The 12,790-nt window shown below is 43.9% G+C and overlaps 1 protein-coding gene across 18 annotated transcripts in view; it reads right to left on the reverse strand.

Moving 5' to 3' along the window:
* The window catches only part of LOC125739282 (centrosomal protein of 170 kDa-like), a 48,807-nt gene that overhangs the window by 33,961 nt on the left and 2,056 nt on the right, over positions 1-12,790 (reverse strand). For all 18 annotated transcript variants that reach the window (XM_049009210.1, XM_049009203.1, XM_049009199.1 and 15 more), the window contains exon 2: positions 3,776-3,926. In XM_049009210.1, coding sequence (XP_048865167.1) covers positions 3,776-3,880 — 105 coding nt within the window. In that variant the 5' untranslated portion in view covers positions 3,881-3,926. The remainder of the gene's footprint in view (positions 1-3,775; positions 3,927-12,790) is intronic.

Genomic DNA, 12,790 nt, shown 5'->3' on the forward strand with positions numbered 1-12,790 from the left:
CCTGGGGATCATATGCAGTGGTACGTTCCAGAATAACAGTACCCTACTCCTATCGGGAAGATGCTTTGGGCTCTGCCTGGCAAGGTCACATGAGTACATTCCTCAGCAGCTTCACAGAGGTTAGAAAACTGGAGCGAAATTAACATCCAGATAAAATTTCAAAGAGAGTCTTCCAGCTCAAAGGTTCATAAATCAACAGGCTTGTCATCTTGAATACTTATTCAAATCCTGGTCATCTTGTGTATATAAAAAAAGCATGTCTTGTACCCTTCTGGTAACTTTGTGAGCACCATGAGCCAAGTCACAAGGGCACACACCCACAACGTCTTTCCTGGCCAGTGCCTGCTAAGTAAAAAGTCTACTTCCTTTGCTATTTCTGTGCCCAGGACACGACAAACACAGGGGAAAGTAACAAAACGCTCGATCCTAAACCTTATCCTTAGCATCTGCCCCACACTCAACCAAACAGTGTTTCTTGACTTGCTTGAAAAAGAAGTCAGTCAGCAGGAGACGTGAGCGTCTCAGGAGTCAAATTACATCTGAACGCAGATGGGCTGCCGAGTCTGACCGGAAGGAGGGGCTCTCTGGCTCCTCTGGAGTCTCAGTATTGATATTTAAAGAGACGTGCGCCTCAGCTGCGTATGGGGATGAGTGTCACTGAGCTGTCTCACCACCGCCACAGCATCCGCAGGCCAACACAAGCGAAACCGTACGGAAATGAAGTGTGCTTCTTGGAAAAGTAGTAACTGTTAAAGCGTTTTAGCATTATGAATAGTTGCGTGCTATCATTAGAGGGGCACATCCCTGCTAATGCATTAATATTACAGATCCTACATGTTGGGGGGGGGGGTGGAAGGGAGCTCCACGGGTTAGCAAACTGTGCTTGTGAACGGAAGGTTGCTGGTTCAAATCTTAGGGCTAGCAGAGTGATGTCACTATTGGGCCCTTGAGCGAAGCCCTTAACCCCAACTGCTCCAGGTACTGCCTGATCCTATTATCTTGAAAAAAGTGCTATGTTTTGGAGCAAAGCCTCTATGAAATAAATAAAATGTAAATGTGTTTGTCGGCATTTTTTTTAACACCATCTGCAACACATTTGAACAAACACATTAAAGACCTGCATTATTTTCTCTTCTAATCACAGTGTACACAATTAAAGCGGGTAACACTTCTGGCACATCAAGGGAAACGGTCCAGCCCTGAAAAAGTGAAGTGAAATGAAGCTGTAATTATTGACAAAAAAAAACAATTCTGTGGACAGAATTGGCCCCAACATGAATTCTAATCAAGGCTGACAAGTAAGTATTTTTAGCTTCAAACATAGAGAAAATGGGAGAGAGACTGAGAGAAAAAGAAGACATTTTATCTGATGAATTTACACAGTATGGGGTCAGTACTCCACGATGCTAATCTTGTATAAATACATCTTGTGTGAATAATCTTAAAGTGACAGGCTGATGCCTAAGCAGGCTGTGGTGTGACAGAGGACCCCCCACCCCCAATACACACTGCTTAACTTGCACCACTTGGCTGTGTCCCCCCCCCCCCCCCCAAATGTCATGCTGGTCAAACTAAATTTAAGACAGAGGAATGTGGCCCACTTCCTAATAATATCACCCTGCCGTTTGGCACACCTTGGTACGGTCCAGAGTAGGAGACAAAACTCACTGGCTCGGCACCTAATGCCCCACGCCGTACGGAGCCAGACGTCCTGCAGACCGGCACGCACATGTGACAAGGCAGGAAGGAGGTCTGCAGGCCGCCGTGTCACACAGGATGAGAAACGTTCTTTAAGCAGAGACGTGCGATTTCATTTTAAATCCTACACAGTAATCACAGCGCAAAAGCATCCCGGAAGAAGATTTTTCTAGAATTCTCTTAACCACATGACAGAAGAGACCGCAGGCGAGCCTGGAGGAAAGACTCAGCAGTCTGGCCACAGACCAGAAACTTGTGGTTACAATAAAAATAAAACCCACCCCATATATTCTGTAGGGCAATTTAAAATCCCCGAGTACTGCAAAGACTGTGGAATGCTGTAATTAAGATGCTAGTCCTTATACTGGAAGCCTTCAGAGAAGTTCGACACATAAAGGAAACTTTTAAGGTAACACTACTCAGCCGGGGGTATACTGTTATGGTTATGGTATACTGATATATTTTTAACATGAGATATAGGATAATACAAAATCCATTATATTTATAAACTTGTATTGTGCGCTAACATTAGGGCTCTATTAAAGGTTTTTAATAGAAACCAATAATATTCCTTCCTGGTTGTAAACAGTGTGAGAGCTTTGGTTGTGACGTTGCAGAACATTCCAGAATCCGCAGGTAAAATCAAACCAACTCAGTTAGCGGCGTCTCACAGGGAGGCTGCAGGGGAGAAGCAAGGACTCAGCGCCACGTGGTTCATTTAGTTCTTAAACATCGTTAAAAATATCGGAATTTGCCATATTTGTTGTATTTTGTTGACGGCTTTTAGAGCCATTTCCCAAATAGGATCTTCTGTTTTGAGAGTAACATCATAAACCGAGAAAAAAAAAATGTGTTGGCGAACAGAGTGGAGTGAAACCTTGTTTGAGTCGTGTTCAAGAGAAACGACTGGCAGGGCCTCCAAATTAAAATATGTTTATATTAAGAAACATCGGCACACAGGCACAATAACATCATAACATGCGTAGGGTGGGGGCCAAACATACTTTCCTGGACAGAGGGGGTCCTTGGAAAAAAAAATGTTGAGAAAAATGGTACTAAGGTACTACAGGCTGGTTTTTGGTCCTACTTATGAGACCACAGATAGGACATGGTGGCCAGTAAAAGTGGAGGTACAGGACAGCCAATAAGAAGATCCCATGACTCCTGACTGGAGGTCAAAGGTCATACATGTGGCACCACATGTTTATGTACGTTTGCAGGGCACCGCACAGTAAGTTTACATCCCATTACAACCTCCCATGGTCTCACTATATAAATGTCCTAAAACAGAAGGAAAGGCCACAGATTCCTCATAGGAACAGGAAAACATACAGGTGGGCAAATGGGATTTTCCAGGAAAGGGGGGGGGGCTTTCTCCCAGCCACAGTCTGCCTGCTTTGACAATGGTGTACTGGGGGGAGCCCTGTCTGCCTGGAGGGGGGCAGGTAACCATGGTTATCTGAATGATATGCTCCCTTGTTAATGGTATTTATAACAAAGGAATTTTAACATTTATGACTATTGGGACAATAACAGCTAAGGAGAAAGACTCCAGCACAGTGGGTTAGGTGGGGCTGCAGCCCTGTGGCCACAGCGGGAAGCTGGTTGTAGACCCCCGGAAAGTTCCGTCACGCCAAAGGGAGCAACGCAGAATGGGGCCAACCTGAGGCTCAACCCAGCCATCACAACCAGGAACTCGGGGTGTGGATTGGAAAATTCTGCCAAACCTTTTTGCAAATGCAGCCTGGCATGGAATCACAACCAAGCATAGCATTTAGTAATGTTTTGTCACTCTTGAGATGACAATGGAAACGCAAACCTACGTGGTACCGTTTGGGATGGCTGGAGGAAGAAGCGATTGTAAACATCATGCCGTATAAAAGGATAAGCCTGTCATTTTTACATGAAAATGGTTCATTTACATAAATAAATGCAATATGTGAATGTGTTGACATTAAGGACTTGCTGGTTTTATAATACTGCCAGTGATCCCCTGTGATTTCCAGGGGCACTGAACGCATGGGAGACCGGGGTTTTGATCGGGACGCGTCCTTCCCTGAGGAGATGCCCCCCCTACCTGCAACATGAGCTCGCAGTCGTCCCGGCCCACGAAGATCATCTCGCGGGGCAGGCGATGCCGCGTGCCCCCGCTGCTCACCAAGAACCACGACGTCAGGCTCATTGTGGGTGCTGCTGGGCCGGGTCCCTGGGGGGGCCTCTACGTCATCCTGAGGAAGAGGAGGAGGAGGAGAGGAAGGCAGTGGCATCAGAAGACATCCTCTCTCATTTACAGCCCAGACGCTCGTTAAGCTGCAGCTCTTCCTGTCCAGTGATCAGTTCCAGATGCTACAGGAAGTGACGCGGGCAGAGGAACGGCTCGGATTCCCTCCCGTTCCCTGGAAAAGGAGGTCAGCTCAGCTGTTTCTGCTTACAGCTGCTTGGCGTGAGGGGGAAGGCGGGGAGGGGAGAGCAGACCAGGCCTGAACTAAAAACTGAGTAGATACTTTTGTAGCGACACCATGACCCCAGTCTGCCCCCCAACACTTACAGCCCTGAGCTGGGGTCACCACCAGGCATCTTTTTCTCAGCAGCACCATCTTCTCAAGCCTAGTTGGCTCATTCCAAACACAAGCCCACCAGCACAGAAATCCTTCTGCAGGTCATGTGACACGGTCCTTCCAGCTGACTAGCAGCCTGCTAGTTTAATTTCAGCCATAATTCTGTGTGATAGAGAGGGACCCCCCTACACACATATAGACCCGACAGGCCCATAAGCCTCAAACTGTCCCATCTTACATCCACATATACTTTGCTATCCATTATGATACAACCCAAAACATTCTGTTTGTATAGCTATAAAGGCACATGTGAATAAGTCTTACGAAAACACAGTCAGATATATCAGTTTCAAATGCGAGTTGCTACACAGACAGATCATTTCACACAGCGACAGACTGTTTCCACTTCTCACGCTTGCGAAATGCGAACGCAGATTCTACATCTGACTTCAAAATCAGCCTGCATCTGATTCTCTCCCCCTCCCCCCAAAAGCCACACTGCCGATCTCCTGAAGGGCAAACCCACAGTCATTTTAGAAGCAGGGCAGCTTTCAATTAAGGGAAAGAAGAAAAAAAAATCTAAAATCAATATTCCATTATGCTCAGGTGGAAGAAATTGCTGAAATGAGGATTTTCTGTAAGAACACAAACATCCTGTGTGCTGAGTAAACACACACACTGGCTAAAACAGGTACTGCGTTTGGCCGCTTAAGTAATGATGAAAATTAAATCTGAACTACTCATTTTTTTTTCGGTCAGACAATTTAATCCAAATATACATTGGAAGAAATGCAGAGAAACATGTTCAGCATTTTGCACCTTTGCTAGTTTAGGTTATTCAGACAGAGAATAATCTAAAGCATTTTAAAGTACAGGCGCTTTCCATTGTGAGCGGGACTGAGTACATCACAAGTGGAGCCTGGTTCCTCTCCAATGGCCTTGTGGCTATTAGAGACTGATGCAAGGTCCATGATGGGTTAGGAGTCGTCATATCAGCTGACACCTTCCATGACAGCATTCAGACACCCCCATGCTTCAGAAGATGGAGGTTTCCAGCACACTTCCTTGAAGCCTTGAGTACCTTTGTTAGCAGCAGATTCTAGCTGCATCGGTCGGGGAGCCTTTGCATTACCACTTACTGCTTTACTGCCAATTGCACACTATGGATATTAGTGATTATTGTTTAATGTCAAATGCTTCACAGTGCTGAGGCTGTGATTTCACTGCACATTGGACAGAGTATAACTGTGCATGTGATAAAACTGTGGTCAACTGATTTGTAAGAGTGGAAGCATTACTCAGAAAATCGTGTCTTTTTGGGTATGGAGCTGTTTCAGATCAAGTCTACTTGCAACAAACACTTATTTGTCAATTAGGGAAGTGCATCTGGCAAGCCAGTAGACTTATGTGTAGAGGTAACCAAGGGGGGGGGGGTCTCTCTTTATTTAAAAAGTCAGACAGTGTGCCAGAATCTGTGCCCCAGATAGAGGACCCCGCGAGGAAGGCGATAAGGTCATTCAACAAAACATGTAGGTCAAATACCTTCCCTTCCTGTAAGAGGACACAAGGCAAAGGATCTCGACCAATCAGACTCTTTCCCCTCCTCCCTCCCTCCCCTGGTCTGATGCTGGATGTTCCTGGGAGGAGACATGGGTGTTGCTTGGAAGCCAGTCCCTCAGCGTGGCAGTAATGGCTTCTCCATGTGTGTCAGTGGAGAGGCGGTGGCCCCATCGGCATGGAAAGCCTCCCAGATGATGCAACAGCTGTTAAGCACTCGCCTCCTTCACATTACCTCATCACAGTCCGACGCAGCCTCCGTCAAGCATATTATGGGATATCTGGGACAGAAGGAGGGGGTCACGCAACACCGAAAATAAAAACGTCTAGCTGTTCGAAAACTGCCAACCCTTCCAGACAGCTGCTGGCTTTTCCAAAGCGCTTAAAGAAACTGACCGCTCCATCCGGAACGTTCTACATATCAGCAGGCATGGAACCAGCATCAGTGCAGCACTATCAGGAAAGCGAGAGCCTGAGGTTGCACAGGGCCACGATAAATCCACAGCATCATTGCTTCAAAAAACATAAGCCTCAGACAAAGCTGAAAAACAGGAAAGTCCCCTAATCCTTTCCAAAACAAGGATGAAATCGCACAAAATTTCTCAGTCGGTGAAGGGTGATCACTGCTCCCCCACTGAAATCCCCTACTTGTCTGGGAGATGATATACTAGTAGGATGTATCTGCTCAGATGCCTTCCACATTATCTAGCTGCTCCATTTGTCCCATTATACACAAAGTGTCACTCTGCGGAGCGGCTTATTATTACGACAACATCAGGCGTCTGGGCTTCAGCCCTGTAGAGCTGCAGAGAATGATTATAGGTAAAAGCAGGATGGAGAAGCCCCACTTCTTTAGGATCTGGTTTTACATTTGTACCAAGAAGATCTATTTTCCAGTCTTTTTCATCCAGACATTGATCAAATCCATTGTCCATTACTGTTCTATCTACTGCAAAAAAAAAAAAAAAAAAAAACACAAAATCAATGCAGCAAGCCTGAGCTTAATGGCGGCCCTGTCCAGCGCTTCCAAGACGTCTCCATGTATGGGCTTCTATGGCAATTGTGGGTATTTTCGTAGCATCTCAGAACAGCGAGGCACTGACATAACAGGGTTTCTGACAGCCTGGAGAAAGCATCCCTTCAGTAAGCCCACGAACTGCCCTGCTACCGGCAGGGTACAGGAGGTCAGCCCGGAAAACTGAGGAGGAAACGAAGGACGGACACTTCCGTTTGCAAGATCTTCAGAAGATTTCTGAAGTCAACGCTTGTGCCTGGCCAACACAATGGCCCCATTGTTAAAATCCTAATTCATCTGCAATAAGAGAGTAGTTTTGGGATACTCTCTATCTAATTCATCTACAATAAGAGAGTAGTTTTGGTCTTGAAAATAAATATGGCATATAAATACAGTACAATTCTAAGCTTTTTGTTAAATTCTGGCAACAATTTTCTGATATGCACAACAAAAATGGGTATAAAAATGTCAATACCACTGTGGAAAGCAAAACAAAAAACATAATTAAACCACCTGACAACTATTTTCCAAAGAATATAATTCCCATTCTCTGAAAGCACTCCTTTAGCCCAGAAATTTTCAAAACATTTGGCTGGCTCATTTCAGCAATGCTACAAACGTGCCAAGTCCTAACCACAGCCTTCTTGCAACATTTTAATATGCCAGGGTCACATTGTTACATATTTCAGCATTTCAATGATCCAGACTGTGACCATTTCGTTGCATTTTGCGAAGGTTAGTGTACCTTGGGGGACAATGATGTCCCAGGACTGTACAGCTTTTTTCTGACACTGTGTGACTCAAGCCACCGTCTTAAATTCAAAAATACTCCCTTGCTAAGACTGTAAGCAAGGCATTAGTATGGAAATTGTCTGCCGTTAAACCGAAAGGCCAATCTTTATATATATAAAAACGTTTAAGCCAAAAGTTTAATTACCGTGGTTTAAATGGGTATTATTCATTCAGCCATTGTTAGCTTTAGCTTTATGTAAATCATGGTATTCAGCTGTTTTATGAATAAAGCCCAACTTATTTACCGTTTACCAAATAATAACCCGTGTACTATCCAGTTTAGGCTGATTAAACAAAAATGCTAAGCATTACTGACATCAGTGGTAAAGTGACATCCAATATTCAGAGTGGTTATTTATTTGATCGCGAAAAACCTTGTTTTTGTTTTTACAAAATATCATAAAGGCTTCAAGCAACCTTTGCTGTAAAAGTTGAAGTTGAACTCTGAAGAGAATAAATGTAGTGGCTTGTTATAGAAACATTTAGACTTTATCATATTATAATTGGAACTATGAATCAGTAAGAACTGGAGCAGGATCAGATTTGGAATTGATCATATCTAAACAATACCAAGGTCTGGTGGTGGTGTGTGTGTGTGTGTGTGTGTGTGTGTGATACAGAGTGAGAGCTAACATGAAGCTGTCATCATCATAACAAACGTGGGTTGGGGTGATGATTCTACACAGTGTATCATCTCCCTGTGTCCAGGTAGTACACTCGCTCTTAAAGAAGCACCATTTATCTTGATTATTTTTTCTCCATCTTAAGCACAACTGTGACTACTGTTATTTCTATAATTGTAAGTTTATTACCAAAGCAAACAGTTTAGACGTATATAAATGTGTTTCAGTAAGGAGTCCCACTGCTGCTAGGGGACAATGTGAATCATTCCTGCAATGCAGTCCTGCATTTTAACACTTACAGCGTGCATTCAGAGCATGCAAATCTCGTTCTGATTGTTTACTCTTATTCAATGGAGCTTTAAAATACATCAGAAGATGGAAAAATCCAGCTATCAATCACACAGTCATGAAATAAAAAAACAAAACTTGGATAAAATGGGCAGATTTTTTTTTTTTTATAAAAAAATAACAGAAATGGCTAACTTGTGGTAAGGTTATTTCGATGCCTAGATTTGGTAAATGAAAGGGGCAGCGATAATGTCTTTCATGGTCAGGAAGAAAAATCAATAACGGTCACAGGCTGCGCTTTCTGATTAGCTTGACAACAATAACAAAGGAAAGCAGAGACAGCATTTTATACATGCGTATGGTGTCTGCTTCCTGGTTAATGTCGTTTGGAACTTGCCGTAAGCCGCTGGAAAATCTGCATTCATGTCATACTAAAAGATGCGAAATACATTTGATCGGCTTCATTCGTTTGTCCGAAACGACGGACATGCAGCCGACACGGAGTCGACTCGGCATAAGTGCTTTCTGCAAGGTCAGTAGACCTCCCTCGCATTTCAGTTCAGCGGAACATTTTGGGAAGCCAGCAGGGAAACAAGAGAAACGGAAAAGAGCGAAGGATGGAAAGAGCACCATATGGTCTCCGTCAAAACGAGAGGAGCATGTTTAAAAAAAACAAACACACCCTGGGTTAGACCCTGAAAATGCATCACTGATGCAACATCACCAGTAACAGCAACGTATGCATTAGCTAAACGCTTATGCCAATTAAAGACATAATATGCACATCAATTATTGATATGCATTTGTGCCAGATCTGTTATCATATCAAAACAGCAATACATGTACATTAGGATGATATGTGCAGGATATCATAAATCAGCAGTTACTGAATCCAGTCATTTTGAGGTTGTCCAAAACCATGTAAAAAAAAAAAAAAAACTTTATGGGATAAATTTAGCACCTCTAAATCAGAGGTCAAAGTTGTTATGGAGAAAATAAAAAGATTCCATTGGTGGGGAATAATTTCTTAAAGGAAAAAAACAGAAAAGCGGACGGAGCATGACAGGGACCCACATGAAAGCGCTGTAGACCAGCTATCACGTAATTTACGCTTTGCAAAATAACAGAATGACAAGCAATTAAAAGCAAACTCGGCACGGCTGGCCTCTCACACCTGTCAAAGGGAGGATGATCTGAGGAAATCAAAATCCAGCAACATCCGACTGCCTAACTCCAGACTTAATGCCATTTTGTTCGCTTCATATTCCACTACTCTACACTGTTTAAACTACATTTACATACAGTCTAACTTTAGTATAATCACTTCAAGGAGCATTTTCTCAGCATCTAGGGATTGATTAAGAGAGACATTCATTCACTAATGCACAACAGCACAGGGCGGATAAGCGAATCAGAGACTGGCCATTATGGCAAAGACTCCATGGTTCCTGAAATCACTACAGAGTCCAGGCTTAATTTCTGGGGTATCTCGAGCAAGTCTCTATGCTGGTCGCTCTCAGTCAGTAGCGGCAGAGCCGGATTCTGGAATTCCCCGTTGACGCGGACGGCTCCTGAGAACAGGAAGGCGTGAAACGCCACCGGGATTTGCAATGCTGGCCTCCTCCATTATTCACCCAGCGGGCTTCCTGACGTCTGAATGCGGCAGTGTTCCTCCCACAAGCCCTGTCACCCAGCTGAGATTCAGACCGATCCTTTCAGACCAGCCAGCTCCCCAGAGCTCCAGACTCTCCTGCAAGCAGACTCCCGTATGAACATATTCCAGTTTAGAGCAGTTGCAATACAGATAAGCAAGCACTGACATTGCATTTTTTTTTTTATAAACTCATTAACACTTGAATGAAATCTTATATTACCAGCATGATAATAATATCTTATAATCACACCAGTGTCAAGTTCAAAATAGATATTCATTCACATAAATACCCAATTTCAAAATGATGCAAAAAATATCGTTATGTCTTATATAGTAATAAATATATAACAAATAAGACTAATATTTAAATCCAGCAGGAAGCTTTTATGGTGGTGTCTATTCAGAAATGCTATCGAATGAATGAATCATACTTAGCCCAACAAAAGCAGCCGAGCTCAGCCAAAAGCCCGCAATGGAACCAGCAGGAATCTTCTGAGGGTTTGGGGAAAATGGAAAATCCACTTAGCATGCAGTCAAGTTATAAATGGACCGAAGCTGACAAAATCTCATAGCTCAGGAGTCCTGGGTGTTCAAGGGTCATCAATTACAGGCTGGATATGGACGCCAACAGGAGGCCACCTGCGGGTTCTCCAATAGCATCACAGTTCCCGATAACACTCAGGTGAAGCAGAAACATTTTACTGCTACTCCAGTGATTCTCCGAATATAAAGCGGGAGCCAGTAGGGGGAATGCTGACCTAAGTAACCATGCTTTCAGCCAGGTGCTTTAACCTTATGTTGTGGCTGTTCTTGTATCAGGAATTTACATCAATTAACCAACAGGAAAAATGGGCCTCGAAACACAATGGGTGTGACCAACTGTAGAGTAGCCAATGACTGCCCAGTATATTAAAAAAAGGAATCAATAAGAAGTTAAGCAACGGGAAACTAAACCAAGGATTGGCAGAACACAATTAGTCCCACCCATCCTTTTTCCTGCAGCTTCAGTGAACCGTCTCCTTAACATTCAGAGATTCCTGCAACGTGGAAAGATCCAACATGACCAATGTAGGTCATTTGAGGGGAACCGAGGTTACTGGAGAAATCAGGCTGTAACCGCCGCCCCAAAAATGGCTACACTGAGCTGTCACAGCAGCTGAATGCCAGACATACTGCCACGCCGGTGGACGACTCTAAAGTGGACATGAAGTCGCGCTTGACAGCCACTATCAAAACGACGATGTGATGAATGGCGTTAGCAGTGTGACACGCTTAGCGCCACGTGGGGATACAAGTCTATCGCTGATGGCCTGCCGTTTCTAAGCTTTCCGTCAATAGTCAAGCTGTACAAATCTCAGGGAGATAAACCATAAATAAATTACGCTTCACATCTATCCACACAACAACAGGATGGTGAACATGGCTTCTATGCAGTATAATTAATTTTAGTCTTTGGGCGTTTTTTTAAAGCTATTCAAACCTCAGCTGTAAGAACGCGGAAATGCAGCTCGGCAGGGCTAAGAGAATACGATGAAATGGTCAAGCAGCTTAAACCCCGAAAGACATGCAGCCGACAGCAATTTTACCGAAGCCTAATGACATGCCCTACAACAGATGAGACACGACACAACATATTCGGATCGTGGCCATCTGACGTGGCAGTTCTTGGAGAAAGTACTAAGGCACCCGCTGGTGTCTCCGTCTGAAGCATGTTTTTTGAGGGCTCCGTAATTTAAGCTGAAGAACAGCAAAGATGAATAAACTGAGTCTGTATACATGCGGAGTTGCCAGCCATACGGTTTCTTGGAACACACAAACAGGATCGCATATCAAAGAATGGTCTGCACATTTTACCAGCTCCATTCACACATTCGTGCTGAACACAATTAGTGCACATGTAAAGTATAAGAACATGCATATTATGAAGTTTTGGGTTCTGCACACGGTAGACAATATATTTGTGTGCAATCAAAGGGAATCCATTACAGGGACAAGATACCGCCCTGAAAAGCGACTGCATACCCTCTATTTCCATGTCTTATCCACATAAGTGCTATATGATGTAGAGTAAGTTAATGTTGCAACCACCTTTGTCGCATGCACAGTGATTTGAGACTGGTTTCCTTCCAGTGTTCCCCAGCAGTAACTCACTTCTGATAATAAAAAAGAACCCAAGAGTCTTCCTTAGGTCAAGAAAAAATGACATCGTTGCAATTCCCAGAATGCCTTGCTGCTTCACCTATCTCACTATTCATGCGCCTGCATCAGACTGTCAGGTTCTTCAAAGCTAAATGTGCCTGACTGATCAGCACAGATTTTGAGAAGTTTGAACCTCCTCTGCCGTGGATGTCCATGCTTAATGGCCATTTCCAGAAACTTCACCAATGTCTACTCAAAATCCATAAACCGCCCCCTTGTCAGTGCCTGTGGTGAGGCTTCCAGCAAACACGCCAATCACCGCATCTGAACCAACGACCTCACCACAGGAAACCGTCAATCTGACAGCCAAGTCTGCATAAACATCTGATCTAAACCCACTATCAACGAATCAAAGCACACATCCACTCTTAGACATTATCATGTGTCATCCATAGCAACCCAGAGT

This window comes from Brienomyrus brachyistius, chromosome 3 (assembly GCF_023856365.1).
Source record: "Brienomyrus brachyistius isolate T26 chromosome 3, BBRACH_0.4, whole genome shotgun sequence".
Lineage (NCBI taxonomy): Eukaryota > Metazoa > Chordata > Actinopteri > Osteoglossiformes > Mormyridae > Brienomyrus > Brienomyrus brachyistius.